This window comes from Haliotis rufescens, unplaced genomic scaffold (assembly GCF_023055435.1).
Source record: "Haliotis rufescens isolate VD_foot unplaced genomic scaffold, xgHalRufe1.0.p SCAF_8, whole genome shotgun sequence".
NCBI lineage: Eukaryota > Metazoa > Mollusca > Gastropoda > Lepetellida > Haliotidae > Haliotis > Haliotis rufescens.
In genome coordinates, this window is record NW_025964372.1 from 4,166,434 (window position 1) to 4,179,791 (window position 13,358).

At 43.0% G+C, this 13,358-nt stretch overlaps 1 protein-coding gene across 1 annotated transcript; it reads left to right on the forward strand.

Moving 5' to 3' along the window:
* The first annotated feature begins 1,000 nt into the window (after window positions 1–1,000).
* LOC124112343 (ankyrin repeat domain-containing protein 50-like) lies at window positions 1,001–11,051 on the forward strand. The gene is made up of 4 exons (XM_046472413.2): window positions 1,001–1,151; window positions 4,576–4,674; window positions 5,501–5,533; window positions 6,784–11,051. Exons 1-4 carry the CDS (start codon window positions 1,055–1,057, stop codon window positions 10,074–10,076), a joined length of 3,522 nt encoding a protein of 1,173 aa, XP_046328369.2. The 5' UTR covers window positions 1,001–1,054; the 3' UTR covers window positions 10,077–11,051.
* The last annotated feature ends 2,307 nt before the right edge of the window (window positions 11,052–13,358 follow it).

The window sequence follows — 13,358 nt, forward strand, 5'->3', positions numbered from 1 at the left end:
TTATTTTCTTTCACGTAAATGCGTTTGGTAAAACTAATTTCAAATGAAGTGAAATATATTCATAACAAAATATTGTTTTATATCTAGTGTTTCTATTCCCAACATCATCATCATCGACCAGTGAAGATCCGGGGTAGAATAGGTCTTCAGCAACCCATGCTTGCCGTAAAAGGTGACTATGCTTGTCGAAAGAGGCGTGCATGTCATCGTATCCCAATAGCGTGGATCAATGCTCATGATGTCAGTCACTGGATTTTCTTATCCAGACTCGATTATTTACAGACCGCCGTCATATAGCTGGAATATTGCAGAGTGCGGCGTTAAACAACAAACAAACAACACCATCATCATCGCCACCATTATTCCAGCGATATCACAAACATCTGTGAAGATTCAAATCTGGGTCCCGCAAACGAGTGGTTGACAGCATGAGCAGCGACCATGCCGCCGAGGTACGATGACACACAAACACAGACAGATCCCTCGTTACAACCGACCCGTCCTCCTTCCGGCAGCATATTCCGCATCACGAGAAGCCAAGGACTCTGCTCCGGAATCTACTTGAAGTGTAGTTTCAGTTGAATCTGTGTCAGTTCAGGCTAGTTCAAACACATGTCTTGTTTCTCTTGACCCAACCAGCCCCATTATTGCCAAAGATATTTCTAAGTTCATGTTAAAAGAAATATTTTTTTCGCAGCGGGTTTCACGCCGTGCTGTTAATATTGGGTCAGAATCGCAGGGCAACCTAGCTCGCCTGGTCACATGACCTCCGACCTGTCCCGTCATACTTCAAGCCCCACAGTCTGTCATTAAAGGCGATGTTGTATAATAGAATAAACGTCACTAGATTTGTGATCTAAAGAATTACCTCCCAGCCCAGTAGGTTTTGAAAGAAGTTATGAGAAACAAACTTTGTTTCAAATGGCCTTGTAAGTATTGGGCCTGTGGTTGCTACGCAAGTTTTGTTAAAATTGCGCCTATACCCGTCACGTGCCCAGGTGCAGCCTTAACCGTAGAGTCGCATGGTGCGAGGAGACTGGTGACGTTTCAGGTCATGTCGACAGGGATAGAGACAGGAGTTATGGCGATGACCAAGTCTACTGTATCAGGTGGTCAGCTGTCCTCTGTGACGACGAGGAGTGCGGATTCAGGTCAGTTGTGGATATCTGTTCGAGGGTTTCCGCCCAGCTCGCTCGTCAGTGGGGCCTCTGGCACGTAGCACATCGCCGTCTCGATATCTGCACTGGCAGTATGTCACACTGACATTTATAGGGTCAGCACCGTTATAAGCTCGGGGGTTAGGGCAACGGGGTGGTAGGGGCCCAGGGGTCGAGGGAAATCAGTATTGATAGGTGTGGTGGGAAATTGGTGCTCAGTTATGAGGGTGAAGGTGTGTGTGTGTGTTGGGGGGGGGGGGGGGGGGATACATTAACAGGGACAGGGTCTGAGGGTGAGGGTAAGGGGAATATATCTATCAGGGGTGCAGGAAGACAGGATGTCGGAGATGAAGGAAGATTGGTGACCGAGAGGAATATACATTATCAGGGGTGGGGTGGGGTGGGTGGATTGGGGGGCAGGATGTCGGGGACGAGGGAAGATAGGTGACCGACGGGAGTATACATTATCAGGGGTGGGGAAGGCAGGATGTCGAGAACGAGGGAAGATAGGTGACAGAGAGGAGTATACATTATCGGGGAGGGGGGGGGGGGGGGGGCGGATGTCGAGAACGAGGGAAGATAGGTGACAGAGAGGAGTATACATTATCGGGGAGGGGGGGGGGGGGGGGGCGGATGTCGAGAACGAGGGAAGATAGGTGACAGAGAGGAGTATACATTATCGGGGAGGGGGGGGGGGGGGGGGGGGGGCGGATGTCGAGAACGAGGGAAGATAGGTGACAGAGAGGAGTATACATTATCGGGGAGGGGGGGGGGGGGCGGATGTCGAGAACGAGGGAAGATAGGTGACAGAGAGGAGTATACATTATCGGGGGGGGGGGGGGGGGCGGATGTCGAGAACGAGGGAAGATAGGTGACAGAGAGGAGTATACATTATCGGGGAGGGGGGGGGGGGGGGGCGGATGTCGAGAACGAGGGAAGATAGGTGACAGAGAGGAGTATACATTATCGGGGAGGGGGGGGGGGGGGGGGGGGCGGATGTCGAGAACGAGGGAAGATAGGTGACAGAGAGGAGTATACATTATCGGGGAGGGGGGGGGGGGGGGGGGGGCGGATGTCGAGAACGAGGGAAGATAGGTGACAGAGAGGAGTATACATTATCGGGGGGGGGGGGGGGGGGCGGATGTCGAGAACGAGGGAAGATAGGTGACAGAGAGGAGTATACATTATCGGGGAGGGGGGGGGGGGGGGGCGGATGTCGAGAACGAGGGAAGATAGGTGACAGAGAGGAGTATACATTATCGGGGAGGGGGGGGGGGGGCGGATGTCGAGAACGAGGGAAGATAGGTGACAGAGAGGAGTATACATTATCGGGGAGGGGGGGGGGGGGGGGGCGGATGTCGAGAACGAGGGAAGATAGGTGACAGAGAGGAGTATACATTATCGGGGAGGGGGGGGGGGGGGCGGATGTCGAGAACGAGGGAAGATAGGTGACAGAGAGGAGTATACATTATCGGGGAGGGGGGGGGGGGGGGGGCGGATGTCGAGAACGAGGGAAGATAGGTGACAGAGAGGAGTATACATTATCGGGGAGGGGGGGGGGGGGGGGGGCGGATGTCGAGAACGAGGGAAGATAGGTGACCGAGAGGAGTATACATTATCAGGGGTGGGGGAGGCAGGTTGTCGGGGATGAAGGAAGATAGGTGTCTGGGGGGAATATACTCTTCAAAAAAAGAATCGCATATATTATCGGGGGGAAGGAAGGCAGGTTACCGGGGACGAGGAAAGATAAATGTCTGAGGCTGAGGGGAGTAAGGTTGTCGGGTCGAGAGGAGTAAGGTTGTCGGATCGAGGGGAGTAAGGTTGTAGGGTCGAGGGGAGTAAGGTTGTTGGGTCGAGGGGAGTAAATTGTGAGGAACGAGGGGAGTAAAGTTGTTGGTGACTAAGGTTGTCAGAGACGAGGGGAGTAATGTTGCCGGGGACAAGGGGGACATTTGTCAGGGAGGCACGTTGTTTGTTGAAGGGATTAAGGTTGTTGGGAAAGAGGTGAGTTAAGTTGTGCGGGACTAGGGGAGACAGGTTGTCAGGAACCAGGGGAAATGTTGTCTGGGGGTAAGGTTGTCGGGGACATACGAGAATGTTATATCCAATATATGGTCATCGGATATCCAATTCAGCTCATATTCAGACATCCATATATACTAAAATCTTCACACACTGTGAGTGAAATCATATATCCTTTGATTAGTTTTCTTATATCCGGACAAATGCACCCATAAAGCTATAGAATATGAGAATAACTAACGAGCTACGGGGAAATACAGTTTATCTTTCCCAAGTGAATTAACGTCAAAGATTTCTGACATTAATTCCCGAGAGAAGGATAAACCGTAATGCCAAGATTCGAGTTGGTTTCTCTTTCTTACTCATAATCAAATTTACTACAAATACCATCCCATCCCTAACCACCTTTGAAATCTCTGGAGGCTGTAACCCAAAACAAATGTATCCCTATGCGACAGTAAACAATCGACCTTTTCTCGGCACATCGGATTGTGTAAAATATCTAGCTATAAACATTCAAATTTAAACACACCATGCAAAACATAAGAAACACGTTGTTGCATTTAATTCATCAACTTTAACAAATGCGAGTTGACAATTTATAATTCAACACTGGCGAGTGGGAGAATTTCAGTTGAAGTTGGTCACACGTTTTTACGTAACGTTGAAGCGGATCTGTAAGCCAAAACGAACAGGATTTGGTGCATTCGTCACCACTCGCCCCTTTCCGTAACCTGCAAGAAGACTCGTCCCCCTATCGATGAATGATATGTGCGAAAATACCACAAACCAATCAGAATGCGGGTATGATTTCAAGTTCTTCGTCAAAGAATTCCTCAGAAATGTTTTTTGATTTTACATGTGTCTTGCATCTAAAAATAAACAGTTAAATGTGTTCAATCATACTGTATAATTTCGCATGTCCCGACGTGCTTTAAACTGCATCTGAAATATGTATAATATATGGGGAAATATCCATGAACCATTATGCAACGGGTAGGTAGCCATTAGGTATGCCCGTTTGCGCTAAGACGGAACACGGTCGCAAAAATTGACATGAGATGGGCACGAGTCGCTTTTCGGCTTGTCCCGGAATAACACGAGTTGGTCACGAATGGATTTGGTGGTCAGCCTCGCTGACTTGGTTGATGTATGTCACCGTATCCCAGTTGCGTAAATCGATGCTCATGATTTGGTTATTTACAGACTGTCGTCATTTAGCTGACAGCAAATGCGCGGAGTGCGGCGTTAAACAACAAACAAACAAACTCCATATTAGACCCAAGGAGGAAGGCGATGAGTGTTGCATTCATTTTCTTAAATTATTCATTGAATATTGAAACATGTTGGGTCAGATCGATACCCACTGATATACTAACAACATTTCACATTCCAGCCGACAACATGCAGGTGCACGCCCCGGTTTGCCTGTCTGATGGCAAAAACTTTTACAACATCCAGGACTCGACTATCACGGTGCAGGAAAAGATCAGTGGTAATTTCAGAACTCTCTCATGCTTCACGCATCTCCTTGCATTCATGACAGTGGTGCTTGTGCATACGGCAATAATCCATGATCATATGTTTCAAAGGTGTCAGACCCGTAAAGATCCGGCCAAGAATAGGTCTTGAGCAACCCCTGCTTGTCGAAAGATGCGACTAACGGGATCGGGTGGTCAGGCTCGCTGACTTGGTTGATGCATGTTATCATATCCCAATTGTGTGGATCGATCCTTATGGTGTCAATCACTGGATTGTCTGGTCCAGACTCGGGTTTATACAGACTACTGTCATAAAGCTGGAATATTGCTGATTGCGGCGTTAAACAACAAACCAAAATGAAAGGTGTAACCTCATGTCGAGAACCATACGCAAATCCGGTCATTGGATGCATTTCCTTAATAGCGTTTGTTTCAAGGATGTAAAATCAGGTTTTTGGTCCTGTGTCTGTCAGTCTGCCTTATCAAAACATCAACCATCAGAAATTGTAACGTGATAGTCAAAACCTACATTATTTATGATCGAGAAACATAGCTTTAAAAGGTACAATACACGTGCTTCATCACATGTTCAGGGTCACAGGTAGCTCACAATTCGCTATCAAGAGTTGCGTCCCTTAACCATGCCAGGATGTTCATTATGATTGGTTTGCCAGCACAGCAAAAGCCGCTACTCATTTCACCCGACAGAACGCTGACAAGCCCTGTTATTACTGTAATACTTTTGAGAGCCTCGTTAAACCCATTTCAGTCACTCACTCACATTAAAGTTACAAGATGCAATGGTGCAATGCTACATTGGATTATTTGTACATGTTTCAGTTACGCCAAACTATCCACTGCAGAACATCATAGGTAAGTATGTTAAGTATATTTCACTACATCATTTATTGGAGATTTTACGGTCTACCCCGAGAGAGACACACAGAGAGAGAGAGAGGGAGAGAATGGTAATATTGAACGCGTCGTTAGACCCTGTTTCACCTAATTTTTATGTCATTTGACCAGATATAAAAACAGCAACATAGACTACTTCAGAATATAGCCGAACAATGGATTTGTGCTTTTCAATTCGATTATGACAGACAGACATGTTTATTCAGTAAAAGGCCAATGGCCTAAAATACAGACATGTGAACATGACATTTACAGGGCACAGAATTTATCATTAATTATTTTGTGAGCATAATATAAGAATTTACAAACTAGAAATAATGTTTGCTCATTATAATTACTAAGAATATTTATTACATGAGAATTACTGTAATGAGTAGGCATAGGAAGATTAACAAGTTATTTTCTCTTAGGGCAGAATATAAATTATAATTAAAGAGTACATGAAATTCATCCTCAATGACATTAACTCCCTTACTACTACAATAGTTACAGAATCTGAGTGAACGGTCTGTTTTACTATATCTGCCAGTTTCTAAAGCTATTTTAAGATTTGAACATCTGAATTTAGTAAAAACAATTCTTAAATGGGTAGGGAGTGGACATGACAAGTACCTTTCAACATTTAACATGGATTTCAAATGTTTATAAAGATCACATTTTGGAGAAGAGTTTACAGAAGCACTCCAGATAAATTCGATTATGTGAATAGTACAGTTGTGTTTGCGTTACAGTGTAAACATTTAAGATGTTCCCTGCTTTGAGTGCGGGACAGATGATGAATTAACAGTTGTCTGTGGGTCCCAAAAGTGAGCAGGCTTACTACTAAGTTAACAGGACAAATTCATAAACAGGGCGAATCTTGGATCCGAACCCAGACTCAGCTCAAACTGGCATGACTGAGTAGATGCAGCGCCTAAAACTGTTAGACCCTTATGCCCTCTCAAATAAACACAGAGAGCTGCACAACTTCTCATCAGCATACGTGTCGTAGGTTCTGCATGAGCTGAGACACGAAAGATCATAATCCAGGCGAAAGTGGGATTCAAACGAACGAAAAGCAGATCCATGTGAGGCAGCGTGATGCCACTCTGAACCCTGTACCACAAGTCCATCACTACCAACTCACCTGCTGAATGAGATAGTCACTCCAAAACTGACGTACTTCTCTTCAGGCTTAAGGCTTTGATCACCTTTAAATATATTTTCAGATTCTACAGAAATGCTGATAAGACGAGAGGATTCTGACAAACACATATCAACCTATGCAGAAAGGTCAGCTTTGAGGCATTTGAAAAACACTGGATGTGTATTCATCAAAGGAAGAAGCGGTACAGGGAAGTCTAGGGTTGCCCTCAGTCTTTTGTCACAGATTGAAAAAGAGACAGAAAGAAAACCTTTGCTATTATCTTTTCCCCAACAGTGGAAAGACATTCCGGTGGGGAAGTCCAAAGAGAAATATGTTGTGCTAATTGACGATATATTTGGCTCCTCCAATCTGTTTCAATCCCAGGTAGATGATTGGAGTAAGGTGCTGAAAATCATGAATGCCATAGTAGAGAGCGGCAACATCTTCCTTGTCTTAACCTCGAGGCCAGAGATCAGTGCCCAGTGTGAGAAGAAGATGAAGACACACGAACTATTCAAACGAATCAAATGCGTCACTCTGGATGACGGCGAATTCTCACTCAGGGTTTTTGAGAAACAGAAACTCCTGGAGAAATACTTTGGGATGAAGATCAGGCTATCTAAAAAAGAGATGACAGAAATTGCAGAAATGAAAACATCTCTTGGTTTTCCCCAATGCTGTACATTCTTTGCATCTAACAAACTGCCTGCATCAAAGGCAGTCAGCTTCTTCCGCAACCCTCAAGTCTGTCTGAAAGAAAGTCTTGACGTTTTGAAGGAATGTGAGCCATTGAGTTACTTTGTGTTATTACTTGTGATGAGTCAAAAAGGGTTTCTAGAGCACAAACTCTTGAAATCGAGGAAAGACAGAAACTTCAGTGACCTTGTAGCAGAGTTGTCTACGTTCTGTGATATTCCCGCTCCTCCGGGGTTTGGCCAAATAGCAAGTAAAGCTGTTACTCTGTCTGGCGTCTATCTCCTTAACACAAAGATTGGTTATGAATTCCAGCACCAGTCGATATATGATGCAGTTTTTCTTGACCTGGCTGATGAGGATCCAGAAATGTGCATCAAAATTTGCCCTGCACAGATGCTCGTTGAGCTGGTGAGGACCCAAAGTGCTGAGACTGAAGAAGATGGTGTTGTGACTCGCTTGTCAGAAGAACACTACGAGATCCTTGCTGACAGAATTACAAACATCCTTCTGTCGGAAGATGGTAGCGAGATCCTAAATCACTCTTCATTACACGACGAAGAATTTCTACCATATCTGGAGACAAAACTGGAACAAGATGTTTGCGAAGCCATAGTTAAAAGAAAAACAACTTCCTCAAGCGTCACATACTACCCTGACATAACTAATATGCTTGAAGTTCATATTGTGTTTACTTATACATTTCTCCTTTCACATATGTTGATGCAGCAAAGCACACTGGCCAAGTGCATTCTGTTGAAAACTGCAAATATCCCAGACACTGTTCTAAAAGAGGTAATGAGTTGTGCCAACTACCAATGTCAAAACGATATCATTGACATACTGCTGGACAGAGGGGTTGTTCCTGATGAGACAAATGTAAGGGCACTTTCAGCCTCGCAGAGCGTTGATGGACCAACATCGACAAGATTGCTTGATTTGATATCAGCAGCATCAGAGGCTTTCCAAGATAGAAAAGATATGCTTTGCTTGGCATCTCTCAATGGCAATGTGGACTTGGTCAAGAGAATCATAGACACAGCTGGGGATGGAAGCCCCGACCTATGCTACCGATGTCTCAGGACTTTGTTCAGTGAAATGAGAAGCAACAAGGAATATCACAATCTTGAATGGACGGAGAAGAGACGTCAAGGACATGAGGAAATATTCCAGCTGCTGTTATCTCACATCCCAGAAATGCAGAAAGTGTCTCAATTAGTGTCTTATTGTGCAGGACATATATCACCAGTAGCTCTGAAGATAGCACTTGACAAATGCACATTGGGTGATGTGAATATCAATGACTGGACGGATTGTCTACATACAGCATGTTACAGAGGCGGTGGAGAGTGTGTCCGTGTCATCCTTGAACATATTACCATAACAGAAGGAATCTATGACAATATCGCAGACTGTATATGTTCATCTGCAGCATCAAACATAGACAGTTGTTTGAAGACTCAGCTACTATTGAATTTCCTTGATGACTTTTCGGAGAGCATAGGGAGTGTTTCATCACAGAGTCAAACACTCAATAAACAATTTGGATTTAGATATACCCCACTGGGTAGCGCATCAGAACACGGCAACATCGACACTGTGAAGATGTTAATTAAGAAGGGTGCTGATGTCAACAAAGAAGATGGTCAGGGATTTACTCCTCTTCACAGAGCTGTTGGGAGAGATGGTACTCTAGGTTGTGTAACAGCTCTTCTTGAAGCTGGAGCCCTTGTAAACAAACGTACACCAGATTCCAGACCACCGTTATTAGATGCTAGCCGGCTAGATATAGTTCAGAAGCTGGTAGCTGCTAAATGTGACATACATGCAACAGATGCAGATGGCAGGTCAGCTGTGCACACAGCGGCCCTATTCAACAACTTAGATGTTCTTAAATGTTTATGCAACAAAGGATGCAATGTTGATCAGTCAGATGAGAGTGGAGTCACAGCATTTCACGTTGCAGCAGAACATGGGGACGCGGACATTCTACAATATCTGCATAAAATAAATGCAAAAGCAACAGTTGACTTGGATGGATGGTCAGTGCTTCACTACGCATGCTGTTCTGAAAATGGAATGGAAAAGGTGCAGTTTTTAGTTGACACAATGAAGGTCCCTATTGATACAAAAGACAGTGATGGTAGAACAGCATTGTATCCAGCAGTACAGAGAGGTGATGTGGAAGTGGTGGAGTTCCTTGTAGAAAGGGGGCTGAGTTTAAGGGACAGGGACAATGATGGGAACACGTATCTTCATGCAGTATTCCGAAGGTACAACGACCACGATAAGGTTGTGAAGTTCTTGTTCAAGGCCAACGTGGATGCAGACCTTTGTGACAATCAGGGACGCACCGCCCTGCATCTTGCATTAGATTCAGGATTCTGGACCCTATGCGAGGACCATGTGATGACTTTGATTGATAGAACTTCCAAAATCAATCAGAGAGATTTCGAAGGGAAGACACCATTGCATATGGCAGCTTACTCTGGCAATACAAAGTTTCTGAAGCGACTCCTAGACAAAGGAGCAGACAAGTCTATAAAGGATTTAGATGGTTGTAAAGCCATTGATTTGGTGCCTGAAGAAGGGGATGGCGATTTGAAGGGTCTTTTGTCTACATCTGAGTTACCGACGCGTCAAATTGTATATATCAGACCTGGTGTCTCTCCAGAAGACTAAGTTATTTTGTACCGAGTGGTTGAAGCGGTCGCTAATCATGCCCAAAACATTGGATTGGATTCACAACATGTCATAATGGGCAATCTTTTTCAATTTATCAGACAGACAGAAATTTATTCAATATTTAGGCCATATGACCTATAGTACAGAAGTGTTTTGTTTTTTTGTATCAACATTGTACAGTCACGTGTAGGTAATAATAAGTTTACATAAAATATTAACGTCTAATTTCAAAAATCTTCTTCAGAAATTTTGACAAAGATTATATTGTATTATCACTGCGGGAGTTCAACAAATTTTTCATCAGTTGTTCATCTTTATACATAGTTGAAATCATAGGGAGGTATCTATTTCTAAGAAACTGATAATATTTACAAATGAGAAGTACATGAAACTCATCCTCAACATAGCCTTCATTACAATAACGGCATAAGCTACTTTCTTTATCTTGTACATTTTTCTTTCTGAGATTATTAACGGGTAGCCTTGTGGTTAAAGCGTTCGCTCGTCACGCTCGTCACGCTCGTCAAGACCCGAGTTCGCTTCCCGACATGGGTACAATGTGTGAAGCCCATTTCTGGTGTCCCCCGCCGTGATATTGCTGGAATATTGCTAAGAGCGGCGTAAAACCATACTCACTCACTCACTCAGTACAACGGTTAGACAAAGTGTAACGCGAAATGTGGAGGTCTTATGCAGCGTACCTTGTGAATTTTGACAGCAACACATGTGTTTATCAGGTTTATATGCAACTGGGGAAAAGAATTGTAAAAGAAATAGGCACTGACAAATTATGTCATTGACTAGATATTATAATTCAATGTTCATTATGAAAGAAATGGAAATCACTGAAATATTTAATATGTTTTCATATTTAATGGGGGAGGTGGTGTATGTTGTATAAAAAAAGATTTTGTAGATCAATGGTGGCTGTTTTTGCAAATTAGTACAATTATTATATTCCAATATGATAAATAAAAGATATATGTTATTGTGGCCTTTTTTAATTTTTTCAGACACAGAAGACACTTTATTCTTCCCCGCCCTGAAGACGGGGAAGTATACGGGAAACGTTAATTTTGTAGCATGTATGTCGACATGTTGATTTATTTGAAATTTCAAGCCACGCATTTACGGAAACAAAACATACAAATCATGTGCGTGGAATGTTGATGCTTCTCTTTTCCAGCAATAAGAGATACTTCAAAATCGTCTTTATGTAGTTAATTGATGCATCTGACCGTTTCTGGTCATTAGCTGACATTATTAAACCATTCATGTGTAATTCGATGTCCTTTTGTCCTCAAGGACTAATTTTCTGATTTTCACGGTGTATACAAAAGAAGAACTGTACTCCAGAGATCGTAAATAACAGCATAACATAAAATATGTTCTGAATATGCTTATTCATGAACAACGACGATACTCAATTTAAATGTAATATGGCTGAATTCAAAATTCGACATACCACACTTTTGATTGTTTGGATGCTCATGTTCACTGGAAATATTTGGAATAGTTATATTCCGTATTTTGAATTAACCCAGTCCCCCGTGTTTTTTTAATCAGTGCACCGCACACAGCCATATGTGAAACGTTTGGTAGCAAAGTCAATGCAAAATCGGAGTAGTGTGTCGGCGAATTTGCATCAAGGCTGTAGTATTTTTCAACCGTTTAATGGAATTCAGTGTACAGCCGTAGCTCTGGTCACTCATATATTTTGTGTCCCATGGCTCAAATCTATTTGCGTCTGTACCGTGTTCCACTGACCTCAATAATCTGTTAGATGAAGGCACAGCTCTCTACAGTCACATAATTAACACCGAAGGCTATGGGGGGTATTTAGGTCATAATCAGCTCCCAGCAGCCACTGCCTCAAGCGATATTGTCTACATAACAGATCAGGTTTATGGCTCCGTCACAGGTGCTCCAAATATTGAAGCAGGGAAAAAAAATTCATAGAATCATTTCAACAATCAATATTGATATCCCCGTCACTTTTGGTAACTTTTAATGATGTCTCCATTTTTACGGATTTTGATTCGTATGCATTATTTGACTCTCATCAGCGGAATGGTTTGGGTCAGATTGATCCGAATGGACAAGCGGTTTTACTTCTGTTTAGTAGTATGGATGAATTGTTATGTTACATCTTAACAGTATACCAGACGACTATGCTTGTGGTAAAAGTCGACAAACGGGATCGGGTGGTCAGGCTTTGGTTGATGCATGGCATCGATCCCAATTGCGTGGATCGATGCTCATGATATTAAGCACTGGATTGTCTGGTCCACACTCGATTATTTACAGAACGCCGTCATATAGCTGGAATATTGATGAGTGCGGCGTTAAACGACAAACCAATCAATCATCATCATATGAACTCAAACCAGTCATTGTTACAAGTAAACCACATTCCACAACAGTTACTGACACTGGATAAAAAAACAGTACATAGAAAAAAAACAAGTAACTCAACTCATCATGATCACAACTACTATTCTTTGAAAGAAGAAATACAAAAAAGAAACTGACCAAAAAACGTAAAACAAGAGACTAGGAATCTCCGTCATTGATTAGTCCCAGTATTGAAATGTTCTCCAACTACGTGATATTTTGAGTATGTGCATCTGTGGTTGTGACAAAAAGACCTTATCTAGTATGACTTTTTTGCCATATGGAGCCCTTAGTATTTTCATTTACATTATCATAACCAAATGCCAAGTGTAAAAAGAATGTGATCTATTATTTGAGTATGTGCATCTGCCAATGTTGTTTTCAGTTTTGATACTTTTTCCTCATGTTTACATTTGTGCCAGAAATTGCTTCCATTTCCTTCGATCTACTTTTTTAAATAAAGACCCAGGTTAGAATAGGTCTTCAGCAACCAATGCTTGCCGTAAGAGGCGGCGAACAGGATTGGGTAGTCAGGCTCGCCGATTTGGTCGATGCATAACATCATATTCCAATTGCATAGTTCGATGCTCTTGGTGTCAATCACTGGATGATCTGGTCCAGACTGGATTATTTACAGACCGCCGTCATATGGCTGAAATACTGCTGAGTGCGGCGTTAAACAAGAAACTATTTTTAAATAGACCTACCCTATGCAAATGTATCAACTGTATTGCCCAATACTCAAAATAAATAATATTTTTTCCACAACAGCGTTGTGTTATTTGTGGTTAATATAATTATGCTCCTTCATGCCTTTCAGTAACATCATAATTATGCGTTTGTGAGGCATCACATATGGCGGGGAACTTTGATGCTGTGCATCAA